Source organism: Meleagris gallopavo, chromosome Z, assembly GCF_905368555.1.
Source record: "Meleagris gallopavo chromosome Z, MGAL_WU_HG_1.1, whole genome shotgun sequence".
In the NCBI taxonomy this organism is placed as follows: Eukaryota; Metazoa; Chordata; class Aves; order Galliformes; family Phasianidae; genus Meleagris; species Meleagris gallopavo.
In genome coordinates, this window is record NC_139435.1 from 72,735,606 (window position 1) to 72,755,299 (window position 19,694).

The following is a 19,694-nucleotide window of genomic DNA, read 5'->3' on the forward strand; positions in this document are numbered from 1 at the left end:
CACTTGAAGAGAAAGGGGAGATCATCCTGTGAACAGCACTCAGGACAGTTACACATCCAATATACACATCCAATGTATGCAGAGCTCCATATAGGCTTCCTAAGTCTACAATAAATATACAAAACCTAGGAAAAACATCACGGAAGGTATTTAACTTAACACTGTCCTTGACAGTGTCAAGGACAAAAGTTTTCCTGAATGCATGGCTCAATACACATGGACACGTCTGACTTGTAACAGACTGATAAAGTCTCTAACTGCATGAGAAAAAAAACTGAAGGAACAAAGAGATCTAAATGCTTAAATTCACTTCAAAGACAGCATATAACGTCTCATCAAAACCGGTAGGAAGGCCACATGAAATTCCAAGAGAACTGATTATACTATGGAAATGAGAAATCACTTTGTACGAGAGTTGCAGCTAAAGGCACCTTAATAGTTTATTTTTATGAGACACCATCAACAGCATATCAGACAGAAGCACCTTAGTTCATCCACCTAAATGAAGTCATTGTTACTCAGAAGATCAATGTGACTGATCCATAGAAAAGGAACTTTCTCACAATGCCTTCAAACACTGTTCATTTTTGTTAGTCAAACAAGGGCTGCAGTACGGTTACCAAGTGATGTGATATTTATTCAGTGGGCAAAAGGCATCTGTCATTTCTTCAATAAAATACAAGTGAATTCATAATTGAAAAATTATGATATGTCAATACAGACAAACTATGAAATGTCACGGCTGCAGTTGGAAATTAGTGAATGTGAAATGGAACAAGTGCTCCAGGACAGAGTAACAGAGTCTACTTTTTGATCACAACAGACATTTCTTCTCCCTTGACCAACTTAAGATGTAATGGTTTAGTAAATTACTTATGCTTTGAACGAACATGACTTCAGAGCCTTTAAAAATCTCATGCTGTAAGGCAAGGGAAATGAGGCTGCAAGCCAGAACTCGAAGCTGATGTGTTAATAAACCCAGGAATTAAAGTGGAATTTAAAAGCCTGCTCTACTGAACCAAAGCAGGTTTGGAGCTTAGTCAAAATTTGAGATAGTAAAGTTATATTCTTCTGTCTTCCTATAGAACTTATTTGAACCATCACAATGCAGAAGTTTCCAGACAATTCCTATTTTGTTGAGAAAAAAGAAATTTATGCCTGAAGCAGAACTGGGCAAAGATAATATAACAAATTTGTACTCTATAACCCTTAGTACATTATTAGTATTGTTTCTGCTAAGCAGTGTACAAATGGTTGCTCTGTCCCAGTATGGTGATATTTTCTATGCAGATCTCACACTGTTTTGCATTTATGACCTGGAATTCCCAGCCTTAATGTCAAAGCAATACTGATGATTATTTATCCCCAAACCAAAAAAACAAATATTTCTTTCTTCTGCCAATGGTTCAGTTAAAGCACATTTTGATATTACAGCTTTGAGACAAGTACAGTCAGGGAAATGTTGTAATGTCTGAGCAAAGATGGGCCAAATGTTTTTTAAAATGCACCTGAATATACCAAAGCAGATTTAGTAATTTTTAACTATTCAGATTTCCAATTCAGAGCTCAATAAATCTGCACAACTTTCCCTTCTCAGCATTACCTTGATAATGTAAATTCTCCAAGAGACACTACAGACCAGTGCTTTGCGACGACACTGAATTCAACAAGGTCTGAGATGTAACTTATTCTCTTCCTCAGCAAAAACTCAAAGCCACCTCCTCAAAACACTCTTCAAAGCTGTTTTCTCAGTATGGAGAATAGAACAAACAAAAGTTTGAGAATGTCCTGCATGAACACAGAGGCAGGTGGTACAACCCCAACCTCGTATATTCAGTTCTGTTTAGGCTAAAGCTCTTCTTTTGCTTCCCATCTCCTATGAAGTACAGCTTTGGATTTACTCCCTACTGCAAGACAGATCCAACTAACACAACCCGTCTGGCTTCTTCACAGTTGGCAATCTTCTCTCTTTAATTCAGGAGTGATAGTGCTAGTCCTGACGATGATACCAGTTGTACCACCACTACCTATTAGTGTGCAACCTTAAAGCTTCACATTATGTACAGAAGAGTCTTCCCAAGCTAAGCATTTATTTTTGAGTGCTCCTTCACAAAAGATCAATAACGAGCATACTTCTTACCACTATGTTTACCAGGGCTATTATTATGGCTTCTGATGGTAAAAAAAATTCTGTAAAAAAGCATAGCTAACTACTGCTTAAGAAATCATAAATCTCTTCATCCACCTGCAAGAATGGATGAAAACTACATTCATTTTACAAATATTACAATCCTACGCTTTGTTTTTTTCTATTTTTCCCTTTGATGTTTCTTTAAAAATATCTTCTACTAACTCTGGATTAAAAATTCTCTTTTCTTCTATCCTAGGCTTTTAATTTAATATTTTAATAACTTTGGCTAAGTTTGAGGAGTCTAACATTTATGGATTAGTCCAAAATAATAGGTGCAGTTACACATTTGGCCACAGACTTCAGAGTTAACTCCAGTTTGCTTTGTTTCTCCACTTTTACCTTCCCCTACTAGCTGAAGTTCTTCTCTCTAACTGCTCTTTGTTTTGTTTTTCTCTATTATTTTCTATCAATATTTTTTTTTTTCTGTCTTTCCCAGTGTTCTTCCTGCCTTCCTTGTAGCTTTCTAACTCCCAAGTTTCACCCATGGGCATATCCATTACTTTGTCAAACCTTCCTCCTTCTCGTGCCCAATACTCATTTTCTTCCTGCTCTGTCTATGGCTTCTTTCTATTGTCTTCACACAGATGTGCCTGCTGGTTTGTCCAATGATTCTCACACTCCTTTCAGATCCTGCCTTCACCTCCTTCTCTAGGATTCATAGGTGACTACATAACCTCACACAGACAATGTCCTGCATCCACACAGAGACATCCTTAAGCTACTACAGTCATTACTTCATAGGATAACAGAACCATAGAATGGCTTTGGTTGGAAGGGACATTAAAGGCCATGAAGATCCAAACACCTGCAACAGGAAGGGATGCCACCGACTTCCAGAATTTAAGTCCTGGTTCACAGGGAACACAGGTAAAGCACTCACAAGCAACATCCCAGCACACAACAGACTGCCCCACAGGACCAACAGAGAAACCAAGACTTCAACATCAAGAGGGGGACATTCCAACCTGTGCTAATTGTGAGTTAGTGCCAGCAGGGTGGTGAGTCCTGAGGAAGGTGCAGGGGGGACATCCTCACCTGCACATACGTAGCAGCTGGTGCCACATGAGATGAGCAGAGCAAGTTATGCTGACAAGACTGAGGATGAGCTGTCTGTGAGTGGGAGTGTTATCTCTCTAGAAGATTAGGCAATTTGGCACCCAAGTTTATAAAATGTACAGGTCACTGTGCAATGACGACTCATTTCTTCTTTCCAATAGAGTAAGACCATTACCTGACAAGAATGGTACAGTTTCATAGGGTATTTCCATTAAGAACCACGTTAAACCTCTTTTTTCTCTTTGGTGCCTTTCACTCACACACAGGCTGTTACTCTCTTTACCTTCTAAGTCTTTTCTAATATCTCAGCTTAGGCAAGCAGTCCTCCTGTATTTTAAAGAGGCAGCACAATCTCTAACAAAGCAACACAAAATGCTCCACACAGCCCTGGAAGAGCAACGGAGAATCCCTCAAGGAGAAAGAAAGACATGCTAATACTGAAGATTTTCTCTTCCTTTTACCTTCTGTGAGCCTGAAGAGTCACACTGCGCCCATTACCAAGGTGAGGCAGTGGAGCTGCCTGTCAATGGCTGGCAACAAACAGGAACTAAGATGACTTTTACCTTCTCATCCTGTTTGTGAACTTCCATTCGTCTGAAACTAATGTGTAAAAATAAGACTAACTTGGCCTTTAAGTCAACTTACTTTATTTCTTCCTGTTACCTGTAAAATCAGCGGTGGACAACATTAGGAAGGATGAACAAATTGCTCAGAAATACAGTTGTAAGACTATTTCAGTGTTCTTCATTATATATTCCAAGCTTTCTCTCCCCACTTACACTTCACTTACTTATTCACTGTCATACATGCAGTGCTAAGAAGCTATATTTACTCTCAGTGTCAAAAGCAAACTCTGAAATCAGTGACACTATCAATTATTTAACAATTTTCATTTAAAATTAAAAAAAACAGATAATAAAATTAAAGCAAGACAAGCACAATCCATTCTAAATTTAAAATTTGACAAATTTGCAGTAAGCATTACTTATCGTGAGAATAACAATTCAAAAGGACAGAGATTTCATCAGCTGTGTAATTTCTTACTATACTTTCTTACTATCGTTACTACCAAAGTTTTATATTGTTTTTATGTGTAAAAAGTAGATTTTATTCATTATCAAGTGTTACATCCAAGAGAGAAAAAGAACAACTAACCAAATAACGAACAACAGCAAAAATCTGAGATTGGGTAGCATTCTCTTCTTTTTTTTCTGTAAATAAAGCCACTTTTTATAATTGCTCAGAAAACAAGAGAATGTCCATTACAATCTTCAGGCTCTTAACAATGATTTATCTTGGCTAATGTTACTGCTTTAAGAGGAGATAAGCCATATAATTTTACAGGAAGCAACCCACTGAATCCTTCAGTAAACACAGCTTGGCAATCTATCTTCAATTCAAAATAATGAGGTGGCAGGAGTGTGGTGGAGAAATAAGTCTTCAAAAACATCATGTAAGGGAATCCAGCTGTGCTTGTATGGTTTCCAGCTATTTAAAGGAACAAAAAGGAAAAAAAAGAACCTCTATTCATATAAGATATTATTTAGAAACTTGCAAACTGAAAAAAAAATACATTCCAATGTCTTCAACTACGCATACTAAATCTAATCATAATGCAAGAAAAAAAACTTGTACTCATGAATGGTTGTTTCTACACAAAGCTATTAGAATGCATTGCTGCAGCTTAAATATTCAAATTTTAAAGAAACAGTTGTCTAAATACTGCCTTTTTTACATGCACAGATGTTTTGCTGCAGATTTCCAACGCATAATAATAAGGTAAAAAAATAATAAGAGTTTATTTTGACTAGATTACAAGCCTGGCATTTCAACATAAGACAAAGATGCTCCTTCTAGAGAACTCTTCGTTGTTAATCATCAGCTGCTCCTCTAGACCTAGCCACCAGGTACGATTACAATGATTCCAATGCCTGCCTACTTGAAATTTGAACGCAGTCTTCTTGAAAATGCTTTCTGTGATCAAACAAATCCAACAGCTTTAATTAAAATTGGATCCACTTTCCTTCCAGTTTCATTAGATTTAATTCATATAGGCAGTACTTCCTGCTGAGCAGCATAAGGTGTTTACAAAGGAACTACAGTATCGTAAAATCTACAGACCTTGTTATAGAACTCAAACAGCTCCTGATGACTAAATTCCACAGATAATTTCTTCAGGTTCTGTGAAGGAAAAAGAAAAAAAAGGAGAGAATAAGCATTTTTTCTTTTGAAATTAAGCCCCAACGTGGGTTTAAGCTATATGAAATAATGTTTGCAACAGTTAATTTTCCTTCCACTCACTACAGCATCCCTCAAAGATGCATATTCCATTTTAGTGATGAATTCAAGTCCATGAGTACATCTGTTCTCCTGCTGCAAAGAATAATAATAAAATTTCGGCTTAAAATGATTTTGTTACCTAATTTGTAAGTCACAGATAAAAATGAAGGATTACATTCATCTTGCTCAGCAGTCCATCTAAGATCTGGTAAATAACATCATGAAAAATCTGTGGTGTATTTGATTGAACTTGCACAGCTACTAACATACTGTGCATTAGGCACAGAGTTAATAATAACTTACATTCATTAATCTAACAGTTACAATTTCAGTATGCTGACATTGCTACACACAGATTCAGCCAAAGTTAACAACACAATAGCTTCAAAGCAGGCCTGAAACACTAAAAAAAGCAAAATATCACAGCTGATGGAAACGACTGTGAATAAAACAGATGGCGGTAATAATAAGCATGCATGTGCTGATGTCTGCAGAAGTGGGGGTTAAATTAAAGCCTCTATCCTGCTTAACTTGCTTGCGTGAAATAGGTAGTTTAATGCCTGCTACTTTCAATCATAGTACCAATCCATCCAGGCTGTTTCTAGCTTAATTCCTGCTAGTTTGCTTTGTCACTTTCCTTCTTTTAAAATAAATGTGTAAGTTCTACTGCACATTGTCTGTGTTGTTGCTAGACTTTCCAGTGCTTAGAGGCATTTTTACGGATCACAGTTGCACTTCTATTAATACTAACAAGGATCTGTGAAAAACTGGATTTGTGGACCTGTCTACTCTCAATGTATCAATAGTTGGAAAAATGTACGCCCGCTAATGTAGTTGAACTTGTACCAACCTTATGTACCGCTTAAATGATTAAAAAAATGCTTATTCAACAACCCTGCTTAAATTAGCGAAGACACTTTCGCATACGGACAAGGCTGTGGGCCAGATTCTGTGCACTCTAACACTGATGCAAGTCTCAAGTCAAATAAAGCTGATGAATTTGGCTCCTCAAGCTCACAAAAGCAGCAGAAGTCCTGGGAACACAGGATAGGTACTGTCTGGTGCCCGTTCCAAAAACAAACTATAAGACACAGGAAAGGGACAAAATGACTGGGGCCAGCCTGTCTGGTGCAATTCCTTCTCCTCGCTCTGCGGAAAGACGGATCCTTTCCAACAATTTCAGGAAGGCTACAAAAGCCTAGAAAAGGACCAGTGATTTGCATGAGAGACCAGTCTTCACCCTCTGGGAAAGAACAATGCAATTCTGGGAATTGTATGGTGAATACAAAATAAAACTACCAGAACAGCAGTTCCCTTTGCCATGATTCCAGCTGATTCTCCCTCCAAGCAGTATAGTGCAGTGACTGGGAAGTAAAAGCATTTTTAAACTCATTCTACCAGCTAAGAAACAAAGAGAAAGCAAACAAGTGGTTTCTTCAGAAAGGAAAGGGGGGAGAGGAAAAAAGAGAAAACACATGAATAGCAAATAGATTAGTCTGAGTTTTAGGCATTTGAAGCTCCTGAAAGATTTTGGTATTTGAATGGACGTAAAACTGAAAAGAGAAGGTTCAGGATAAAAGAAATATATGTATCTTAAAGTTTATCAGTTCCAATCTATAAAGCCACGATTTCTCCTGCATGGTTTCTGGCAGATTGCTGCTAGATTTCAGTATAATGACTCCTGCGTGGGCAGGCTGTGTGTGTGACACTTCACCCAAGCACAGCATGACCCACCAGATCTCGTTTCCCCAAGCTCCATGTATCCACCAAGACTGACATCTTCTAGTTCTACCTTACATCAGCAAGCAAGATCAACTTCTCATACATAATAAAATACATTGAAAAGCTTGTCTTTCATATTTTTTTCTAAGCACGCTGAAGTGGTGTTAGCTACCCGTTAGAGTAGGCAAACAAAAGAAGTACATCAGTTTAATTCAGGTTACTTTGAAACTGCCAAAACAATCAATAGGCATACGAGCAGACTATGATCTATCTTCTTATTATTAAACAGTCATGGTCTAATGAATAAAACAAAACTCACATTTAACTGTGTCAGGCAAATGTCTGAGGAGACCTAAATGAAAACATGCAGTTTGTAATTTTTTGCTAGTCTGAGTTTGGAGTGGGTCAATGGGAGAGAGGGTATGGCAATATTTTATGAGACATATTATGCATATGCACCCAATTCTCCGCTCAAATAGAACTGTTTCTGTTTGTAAAAATTTCAACAAAGGCCAGTGTCACAAAGCAGAGAGCTGAAGTGTGGCAACAGCTGAAAATATTCTGTTCATAATATGTATTTCTTACTAGCGTTAATCCCTTGAGGAAGTGTCAAAAGATCATTGTTACTTGACTACAACCTTTACGCAGATTACAAAACCAGCATACCACAGGTAGGTCCTTACAAGAAAAACCTACCTCTGAGCAGGTTGGTGGCCCCATATTTTTGCTCAGATGTCCTCTTATTTTATCATTTATTTTATTTTATAATAAATCTCTTATTCTATCACTTTAATCACTTATTTCCTTTACTCTCTGAGAATATAAACAAGTATAATTAAAACACAGAATGGCTTAGGTTGGAGGAGATCTTACAGGTCATCTTGTTTCAACCCCCTGCCAGGGTTCAACCCCTGGCAGGGTTAACAACCAGTAAATCAGACTGGATCCCATCCAACTGGCCTTGAATGCCTCCAGAGATAGGACATCCACAACCTCTCCTGACAGCCTGCTGCAGTACCTCAACGCTCCCTGAGTAACAAATTTCCTCCTAACATCTAAGTTAAAACTCCTTTCTTTTAGTTTAAAGCCATTCCCCTTTGTCCTATCACTACCAGATCATGTAGAAAGACAATTCTCCTCCTGTTTATATGCTCCCTTCTAGTAAGGGAAGGCTGCAATGAGGTCTCCCTGGAGCACTCCCTTCTCCAAGCTAAACAACCTCAACTCCCTCAACCTTTCTTCACAGGAGAGGAGCTCCAGCCCTCTGATCATCCTCGTGACCCTCCTCTGGACCTGCTACAACAGCTCTGCATCCTTCCTGTGCTGGGGGACCCATGCCTGGATGGAGTACTCCAGCTGGGGCCTCACAAGGGCAGAGTAGAGAAGGGCAATCCCCTCCCTTTCTCTGCTGGCCACTCCCCTTTTTGATACAGCCCAGAACACATTTGGCCTTCTGGGCTGCAAGAGCACTCTGCTGGCTCACATCCAGCTTTTTGTCCATCAAGACCCAAAAGTCCTTACCTCAGGGCTGCTCTCAAGGAGTTCTTCTCCCAGTCTGTACACACCTGGGACTGCCACGACCCAAACACAACATCTTGACCTTGTTCAATCTCATTAGGTTCTCACGGGCCCACATTCTGGGCCTGTCCAGGTCCCTCTGGATGACGTCCCTTCCTTTTCTTGTGTCAAAAGCATCACTCAGCAAGGTGTCATCAGTAAAGTTGTGGAGGATACACTCAGTTCCGCTGTGTATGTCACTGATAAAAATGTAGAAGAGCACTGTTCCCAGGACAGACCCCTGGCAGATACCACTCATGACTCGCCTCTACTTGAACATACATTCGCTGACAACAACTCTGGCAATTCAGACATAAGGATGCGGTCCACCTTCCAGGAAGACCCTCTCCGGAATCTTTCCAGGCTTAGACACGAGGCTCACCAGCCTGTAGTTCCCCAGGTCTTCCTTTCTCCCTTTTTTGAAAATGGGAGTGATGTTTCCCTTTCTCCAGCCATAACTTTTCAAATATGATGGAGAGTGTCCTGGCAACCACATCAGCCAGCTCCTTCGGGACCCTGAGATGCGTGCCATCCAGCCCAATAGATTTGTATACATTCAGCCTTATGAGGTAGTCTCAGATTTGCTCTGTTCTTACTCTATGAAGAATTTTGCTCCACCATCTAGAAGTTCATGGACATGAGAGGTGTGGGAAGCCTGACTGGTAGTGAAGATCAACGCAAAGAATTCATTAGGTACCTCAGCCTTTTCGACATCTGAGCAGGCCAGCTCTCCCTTTTCACTTATTGGTGTGGGGGTACCCTCTCCTTTGCCTGGCTCTTTGCCTTCTGTATCTAAAGAAGTTCTTGTTGTTTTTCACATTCCTTACGAAGTTTAATTCCACCTGTGCCTCTGCTTCAGGACTAGGTTACAATGCAGTTCTGTACTTTTTCAGAAATATGTGCTTAGAATGATTACATATCTAGGTTATTATTAAGGAACTTAGCATAGGCAAATTCCTAATGTACCTCAAGAAATTTTGCTCAGATAAAGATACAAAACTACCAAGTGCTATCCTTTTTTTTTCATCCATAACTAAAATGTAAGATTACTTACTGACTTAATTAAATGTCTCTGTGTGCAGATGAATCTCAGCCTATTTATGAAAAGTATAGCTAAGCTGCCTTCTTTTATCCAAATATGCAGGTTTTCAGATTCTGTGCATGACCTAGTATGTGTTTCACAGAATATACATAAGAAAACTGTAATTTCCTGGATGTCTAACTTATTTTTCTATCACGTATATTGTTCACTTTTATTCTTTCCTGATAAATTTCTGTATTCCCCCATACGTCTACTCATCAGTTTCACTCTATTTTTTCCCTCATTTCTGCCATCTCATTTTATTTCTGCTATTATCTTACTGTGAAAGAAACAGACTTTATTCCTACTGTCACTCTCAGTGACTCTCATACATTACATCCCAAACTTTGTGGCAGTAAACGTCTCGTCTCCTAGTTTTGAGTTTTACTCCTGAAGATGTCAGCTTCACAGCATCAGAGAAACATACTAGAGGAGGGATGCTTATTTTATGAACTTAAATGCTGAATGTTAATTGTGGAGATAAGCTTTTTGACTGATTCAATAACCAAGAACAGGGTGGTGTACGGACAGCACTGGAGCAATATGCTCAAGCAGCACTGCTACAGAGCTAGCTGATCTGCAGCTTCATCTAAGTAAAGTTGCTGTTATGTTCACAGAGCACTGCATTGACTACTGCTGTGTGAATGGTGGGCATAATCTGTGACAAATCTTTGCTTCACTCTGAGCCCACTGCAAGGAATATGGTAGTAACGTTTTCTGGAATGCATGACGTAATATATTTGGCCACATATCACTGCTGACTACTTCTTAGTGTTAAAATTAAATTCTAGTGCCGCTTTGCCTTTTGACATCTAGATGGAATATTATTTCTTTCTACCTCTTATCTCATCCCAGGAATGTACCAATTTGCAGCCCCCTGAGACCACCCGTGAAACTAATAAGCTTAACTGATAGCATTGTTTTCTCCTCTCATCGATCTTCTCATTTATTATCTGATATAATTTCAAAAAGCATAACATCTTCACCCGTCTCTAAAAAGCTGTCCGAAACCAAGTTTCCTTGTCAGGAGTAAGGAGGAGAAAGGGGTGGGAGGCATCAGTGGAGGCAGAAAGAAAGATGAAAAGTTCCTGTTCCCTGTCAGCATTTATCTACTGCCATATCTGGAGCAGTCATTCTGAATGTAGAGATAATTCTACAAAATAACCACAGTGCACACTTAGCTTACAACCACCACCAGACCATTTCTAACATAATCACCAGGACAAAATGACAACGAATGAAGTACCCAAGATGTCGAACAGACACTCCACATTGCCTTGGCTAACAATTTATGTTAAACACAAATAGTTTCTTGACACAAAATGTTTCAGTGGAAACCTTGCACAAGCAATTCTCCTTAGAATATCTCAGAAAACAGAGGCAAATTCGTGGTTAAAATCAAAGTGTGGGTTTTTTGCTTTGTTCGTTTGCTTGCTTTTTAATCTGATGCTCTAAATACTTCTATTTTAATGTAATACTCCAAAAGGTTTTATTACTAATGACAGTGTTTTGCAATCTTTTTTATTGCCCAGCCACATCCTACACACTTAACTCTCCCACCTCATGCAATATATGCAGCAAGGCATTAGGAGTTATAAAAAAAGGCAAACTTCTGGTTTGGAAGCTAACTGGACTGTGAAAAACTGATACTGCCATCGTAGTTCTCAACTGCAAAGCTATAACTACTTTTACTACATTGAAAAACAAATGCCAAGTATTCTGAAGCAAACAGATGGAGGGACAGGCTGGTGTACATCTAAATGTCTACTGACAATGATAATGCTCTCTCACTGAGCACATGTAAAAAAAATTATGGTGCATTCTAGTTTGTTAATAGTAGCAAGCTGAAGCAACACATATCTCCATCTCCATATCTAATACAACCTTCAATACTATCTTGGGCCACTTGGAATCTATGTTCAACAGATTAATATTTTCATATTTGCTTTTCATTGTCCAATTTATTTTCATTAGACATCCTTAATGTCCCAGATGCAACAGAAGAAGATAGATAATTCAACTAAGCTTTTTACAGCCAAATTCGTATGCATATGCACCCCTGTTGATTCTTAGTAGTCCGTGGTTCCCTGTGGACGTATCAGCATCTGCACTGCATTAGTTTAAATTTTCTTGTACCCTGGAGAATGATGCATTTGCTTAGGCACATACAGATGAGAAGAGGGTCGTAAGTTGTATCTCACAGAATTTATCAGCCAGATTAAGCTGCTCAGTCAGAAAGATGAATTGTAGCAAGGTAAGAAAAACAGATGCGTTAAAACAGACCTGAAAGCACACCTATTCCTTAACTCTCTGCACAAAAGAAACAGCAATTAAAACTACTTTACACTCCTATAACAATAGATAAATGTAATTTAGATAAGGGATATAGCAGAACACTGGAAGTTAAATACCAACATGTTTTCAAAATTGCACTTCCTTCAGAATCATAAAAAAATGTGAACTTCAAACTTCGTTCTTCTTCCGAGCTTATTTTCATCTGCAATGTCAACTGTAGCAAAAGAAAAGCATGCCTTACTGAGTTACATGCATTTTCAAGTCTCAGTGTGTAACTGTTGCAAAACAGAGCATCTTTCATACTAACCATCTCTTTTCTTGAACGTGTAGTCTGTGCACATACAGCATCCTCCCCTCTAAAGCAGTATTTCTTTTTCAAATAAGCACAAATAAATCAGATTTCTCATGGCGTTTATGAAGGTCAAAATCAGCAGCATCCTAAGGATGCCCTTCCCTCCCCTCTCAATGTCTTTTTAAGCTCCCTACATGAAGTTCTGCGCTGATTCTTGAGATCTCATCAAGTGTTACAGGAAACGAGTGGTTTGGAGAAACACAAAGCTAACCTTACTCCAGCAGACACAAGAGCATCTAAGCATGCATTCATGGAAATCACCTAGAGTAAATGCATTGCACAGAGCAGTAACAGACTGCAGGAATGTGAGGACCTGCAGAAGACCTTTCATACATCTAAACAGCAACAAGAAACGCCACACGTTTGCACTTCCACTCTCCCTTCCACCACACGCAAACGTCTCCTGATGACTGGCTGCACTGCTGCACAGTCCTCGAGGTAAAATCCTGTGGGAAAAGATAAATACAGTTTTTACCTCAACACAGTTAGTCAGAAAAAGTATCAGACTATTAAAGAACAGAGAGATAGGAAGCTTTCTTCCTTGTTCCTAACAGCTGTATCCAGGCAAAGTGCTGCTTTGTCTGGAATGTATAGGAACTCACATTCCTATTAATAACATCCAGTTATGTTGGCTGCTTTTTTAAAATGCTTCTTTGTGGAAAATCCCTTCAGACCAAAAACTGAGGCTTGCAGAGTTGTCATTTCTACGCAAAGATTATATGAAATTCCTCTGAAAAAAATTCTTCTACAAAACATCAGAGTAAACAAAAACATACTTTGGGGAAAATAGATGTTATACGTATCAGTGCAATCTCATCACAACAGGTCTTTTTCCTGGTACGTCCCTTTCTGTTCTAGGAATGAAAAATGGCTCATGGAAGATCTGTGGAAAGTTTGACTTCCTTCTGTCTGCTCTGTATTTTATATATACCCTCAGATGTTTTTCCCTTTTTTGGAGATCATATGTATGTCTATAGTGTATACTAGTCTTCGCCTAGGATTAATCACTAGCAGCATAAAGCATCTGTTTGCACAAATGCATCACTGTAATTTCAGGATTCAAGAGGAACATATAAAGGTATATTTGCCAAATATAATATCCGAGAAAAGATGTATTTAAAAACTGTTATTTTCTTCCACTAATGGAAAAAACAGCCTTTGGAAAGACACACCCTCACTGCTGCATATTGTTTAGACGGTGTCCAGTTTGGAACAACCAGAATAGAACTCTCTTATTTATTCAGAACTCTGCTTTCACCATTATCTCTCTTTATTCCTGAGAAGAATACGGTATAACAATTCAGATGAGGATCATCTAAGAAGGCTTTAAATGAATGGAGGAAGCTGCTATCTTTCAGTAGTGTCAGCTCCTAAGCCTACCTGGTTCAACAAGATACTGCAGTGTTGCTTTGTTTTACACAAAAGCCTTTCTTCACTGCCAGAAAATCTAAAAGTATCTATTGTTTGTACTGAGGAACATGAAAAGAGGCCAGATAAAAGAAACTGGCAGTCAGAAGAAAGATCTAAGAAAACACAGATTCATGTGAAATCAATGCAACTGATGTGAAAATACCCTTCCCAAAAAGCCTGCTTAAATACCTTCAAAACGTCAAGATTAGACAATTTGTACATTAATTCTTTTGTATGGGATGGGTCACTTAGATTGTCACTAATATAGATTTTGTTAGGTAGTGAGATAAAGACAGACTTTCTGCTGTTGCTGTTCTGCTAAAAGCACATTTGTGGCTGTCAGCAAGCAGGTCTCCGATCTCCCAGCCATGTATGTTGGGAGCAGCACAGAAACCTCAGCTGCTGACTGGGGAGAAAAGCCATTCAGGGCAGGGGATGCTAACTACCAGCCTCATCCTCCAGAGGATCACAAACACACCTCTCAGAGAATGGGACTGCTTGAAAAGTGATGCATTTTTTGTGTTATGAAGTTGGCTAGAATTTTCACTGTACTCTGAGAAATAGAGCAGTGTAGTTAGTTCTATGAAACAACGTACAGGAGCAGGGGGCTGCAGGGGAAGCCTCTGTGAGCAGAGCCCAGCACTGCCCTGTCTCAGGACAGACCAGGTCCAGAGGCTCCAAAAGGGACCCACCACCGCCAGCACTGAGCTGTGAGTGATGCTGGGTGCTGGGACAGCAGATTGAAGGAAGGGAAAACCGTGCACAACAGCAGCTGGGAGAGTGCAATGAGGAACGTGAGTGGGAGAAGCCCCACAGGCACCAAGGGCAGTGCAGGAGGGCAGGAGGTGCTGCAGGCACGGAGCAGCCCTGCAGCCCAGGACAGGCTCATGCAGGAGCAGGCTGTCCTGTACAGCCCATGGGCACTGTGCAGGACAGATCCCCATAGTGTAGCATCGGATGCAGGCTGGAGGAGCCCTTTCCATTGCATTTTCTCCCTCTTTTTCAATGACAAGGAACAGAAAGAGCACTGTGGTGGAGCGTGCTGACATCAGAGTGGGGTCAGACAGACATGGCCACCTGCAGCAGGTGACACAAGCTAACACCAGCATTTCTTAGGCCACAAGAAACCTAGAAACTGGAAGAGATCTTTAGCCTTTAACAGACAATTTAGATACAAAAGCTTCTCTTTTCCAAAGATGATGATATTATACATGATATAGTACATGATATGAAACAATATGAGGGCTGCTCTGAAAGTTATGCCTCCTGTTTTGTGTTGGCCCATGGCATCAGAGGCAGATGTTGGTCGTATGGCAGTACAAGCTGAACTTTCCTGCCAATATTTCTTTACATTTTATTGCCATGTGACAGATGGCAGCAGAGGGGCAGCCTGACAGAATGGTGTCTGACATGGAGGACGCAGATGAAGCAAAGGTGTGGAGGTTTTCCTCCATGCAGAAAAAATGGCACCCATTGACATTCATTAATGCTTGCTGGACATTCATGGAGACCAAAAGGTGAATGTGAGAACAGGGCAATGGTGAATGCTATGTTCAGAAGTGACAGCGATACGAAGGACAAGCAATGTTCTGGATGGCTACACAGGCTCTTGTTCATCAGTGGCAAAAATGCATGGCTAGTGGTGGTGATAAACAGTGTTTTGTAGCTGAGAATTTGATCCATCAAATAGTTTTTACTCTGCTCTTTGCAATGTAAATTACATGGAAATAAACAGGAGGCATTATTTTCAGAACAACCTAAGTATAATGACAGAATTATTCTCTGATAATGGCTGTAAAATCAAGACTCACTTTTTATTAACAGCAGCTTAGAAATAAGAAACATTGATGTTTTGCTTTCTTTCCTCTGCAGCATAACAGACCAAAATGGAAGGTGCAGTGACTGTTCCACTGGAAAACAAGGAAACAAACACTTCATCATGAAACAATCCATCAAAAAAAATCTCTTTTCCAGTTTGTCACTAAGATTTACACGTGGTTTCAGGCAGCAAAAATTTGCAGTTTGGATTTCATGCAATCAAGTTTCATTACTTCATCGCTTTTCTGAAAAATTATTGGTAGCTTGATACAGTGGTGTGGTGTGAATTCTTACTGCTTAGAAAGAAAGCTGGACAGGCTACTATGGATAGAAAGTAGTCCAAGTGCTTTGTAAGTGTTTCCACATACACTGAAGATTAAATCAAACCACTAACCCAATGTTTCTTTCAAAGCCAGAATATTAATATAAATACAGAGGGATTACCCTCTCAGGAAAGGAAGAAAAAAGTTTTGGCTAACATAAGCAATTTGAAAGAGGGTATTAAATTCTTTTTTATTTTCATCATGTCTCTTTGCTATTGAATTACAGCTCATACAGATTACCTTAAAATGTGTCGAGCAGTACGAGAAATATTGCACTAGATTTGGATTGTTCTATAGATGGCTGTAGCACAAAACTCAGGCTGGCTACAGAGATCTCAGTGAATATAAAACCAAGATATTTTTCATATTTTTCTCTTAAAACAAACCTATTTAACTCCAAACTAATCGCATCTGTCCCTTTGCAGGCAATGCTGCACGACACACAGCTGGAAAGATAAAGCAAGGAATAAGAACTGATGTTATACAGTGTAACCTCCTCACAAACACAGAAGTGAGATTAATATTTAAATAATCAGCGAAGTCTTTCAGATTTCTACTTTTTTCAACACAAGTTTTTAAGGCAGAAACGTGTTACAGGTCAGTCTGCAAATGTTATTTTGCCTTTAAGAAGGATTTTATAAAATGATGTTTAAAGTTGTGTTTAAGATAATACGTCATTCAAAAACAATGAAAGCTCACGTCTTGGTTAAAGACTTGTCTGCACTGATTATAGTATGGCTTAAAAGCATAATATATGGGCTAGTCTTTAATAGTTACACTTGTAATTTAAGAAGTTAAGAAACATTTTAAACAATGTTTTCGTTTTTTTCCTTATCTATCCCTTTAAAATGGGGAAAATGCTAAGACTGTATCTGCTGACTACAAGAGGTTTTGAATTCAAAAGAAAAATATAAAAACAAGGGAAATAAATGTCCTTGAAATACAAGCTACTATGGAATGCAATTTAACGTAACTTTTCTTTTTTGTTAAGAGGTGGTTTTTAATATAAACATGTTCTTCTTTACATGGGACTTGATTTAACAGAGAAAACTGCAGTGCTTGTGCTAAAGTACTCTGATCAGATTAAAGCGATGTGAATCAATACTGAAATAGCTTGTTTTTAATACTGACTTTCAATTTTAATTCTAAAAAAGCTGCACTTCTTTCTTTTTAGGGCATAAGTAAGGTGCTAGTAAAGGGAAGAAGGAACAAGAACTATATGACAGGAAAACAGAAGATTAATTTCAACTGTGACATGATAGCATATGTATTTGGTTTTATATGTATAAGGACAGTTTTTATATGCAGTAGGAAGTTTGCCTTAAAAGAACAAAAAAGAATACGATGGTGAAGGGAACAGCTTCTTCCCCACTGGCTAAATGGCAAGCATCAAGTCCGGCTTTTATTTATACAACAGAAGAAAATCTCCAACAATGTCAGGGAAAATCTTCGACCTCAACCCCACTATAAGTCTTCCATTGCTCTGGGATGTTATAGTTATTCAGGCTATGTGTATGTATGCACAGTAAATTGCTTTGTCTTTCTTCTTCATGATTCATAAGCTCCTTTCTCTAAAGCAACTGTCTATTTTTCTGCACTTTTTTTCATAAGAAAAGTGAGAAAGCAAGGGAGACTGAACTAGCTCAAGTTCAATTTAGGCATACATCAGGAGATAAAACAGAAATTGAAAAGCTGAAATTCTTCCTCTTCACTTAGTACAACACAGTAAAAAGTCATTTTCAAGGTAAGTGATCCTTTATTTTGTCAGTCAGGTATCAGCAGCTTATCACCTAAAAGCAACTATACTTCATCACCTGGGCTGCACACAGAAAATTCAGATTAACTGCAGTACTGCAGTCAAAACTGACACATTATCTGCTGGGGAAGAGAGGGCAAGAGGGAGATAATTGTTTCATAATTTATTAAAAGATCTATACCCTCAAATACTTCAAAATGAAGCATCTCACATAGGGCACTTACACCTCTTTTAGTTGTGTACCTTCATCTCCCTTTGCTGGTCTGCAGCATCACAGGTATGGATGAATAGACTCTTTATAACTACAGTGTCTGCTTGAGTCACAGTGCTAAGCTGAGGCTGCAAAGCCTTGAAACATTCATACCACCTCTCTTTGCTGCTCTGCCAGTTCCAGGTATTGGGACTTAACACAAACAAGGCTTGCCCTTCACCTACAAGCAAAATTTATCCCAAAAGAGAAAAACTTACCTTCTCCTTTGAGTAATTATATAGAGATTGACAAACCAGTCATATATTGCTTAAGCTGGTCAGAAACTTTGGCTGAAATCTAATGTGACAGATTCTTCAGAAAAAGCAAATTAAGAGGAACTCTATTATCCTACTTGTGAATAAAAGAATTAACAGTTAAATACATACTAAAGGGAGATGCCATGAGTTTTCAAGAATGGGAAGAGTGACTGCTGAACGCAGAAGAATTCTATAGCCCTATGCAGAGGAATGAATTAGCCAATTTGCTCTCCACTTTCTTTAATGAGAACAAATAATCTAATATGCTTGGAATCATTATTTTTAAAGGATTAACGCATCACTGCACAGGGAAATCACTTCTATTTGGACTCATTTGTTTATCTTACAAATAAGCAGATAAACCAGCTAGAAATATCTGTCAGGCAAAGGCAAGGTGGGATCACTGGGTCTTTAAGGAAAGGGCAATTCCAACAGTTAAATTAACAGCTCTCAAGCTGATGAATGCTGTACTTCAGTTTTGGTGGTACTGGTTTTGCAAAAGCAGAAATCTGCAGAGATTTAAAACACAAAGTGCCAGAACACAGCCTGATACTTCAAGATGGGGCAACAACTAAACAAGTTGCATCACTGTATCAGTAAGAATTTGAGTAAAAATACAAAGCATTGTATGTTTCAGTGTTTCTCCAGGAATTGTTCAAACTTTCTGTATTGACAGCTTGAAATGCTGAAGCGAACTAATCACAGTGCAAGACCTCCAAGCCATTCAACGACTGCTACATTTGGTGCAGGAACGAATGAAACTTTAGGATCCTGAATAACTGGAATGAATTTACATGCCTTTTTTTTTTTTCCTGGGGGTATTATTTCTTCTGAATTTCTGAGATCTAACCTTCAATGGTTCTACATGCAAGAAAAGAGACTTCTTATCTTAAAACATCATATGAACAAAGTGTGTAAGATGCTTCAAAAGTAATGCCTCCCATCTATTTCCATGGAAACTACAGTAGGTACAAAGAGCATCAAATGAACATAGTTTGGTAAATTCTCAGCTACAGAACACCATTTATCAACATAATTACTTCCACTTTTTTTCATTTTTGCCAGGGATGAGCAAGAGCCTCCATGCCACGCTTGTAAAGATCTGCATGGCCATCCAAAAGGTGGCTTGTCCTTCGTGTTGGTGTCATGTACCACCCATTGCCTCACTGTGCTCACACCCACAGTCTGGTCTCCATAAACATTTGACAAGCGTTGATAAATGCCAATGGTGCCATTTTTTTCTGCATGAAGGTATTCAATTCCACATCCTTTCTTCGTCTTCACTTCCATGTCTCTGTGTCAGACTGCCCTTCTGCTGCCATATGACACATGGCAACAAAATGGAA

At 38.9% G+C, this 19,694-nt stretch overlaps 1 protein-coding gene across 3 annotated transcripts in view; it reads right to left on the reverse strand.

Moving 5' to 3' along the window:
- Positions 1-3,877: 3,877 nt before the first annotated feature.
- The window catches only part of COMMD10 (COMM domain containing 10), a 100,329-nt gene continuing 84,512 nt past the window's right edge, over positions 3,878-19,694 (reverse strand). For all 3 annotated transcript variants that reach the window (XR_014880279.1, XR_014880280.1, XM_085212597.1), the window contains 2 exons: positions 5,369-5,428; positions 3,878-4,735 (listed from right to left, as the gene is read on the reverse strand). Coding sequence is in view for 1 of the 3 variants with exons in the window: in XM_085212597.1 (XP_085068723.1) it covers positions 4,697-4,735; positions 5,369-5,428 (99 nt within the window). In the remaining 2 variants the exon portion in view is untranslated. The remainder of the gene's footprint in view (positions 4,736-5,368; positions 5,429-19,694) is intronic.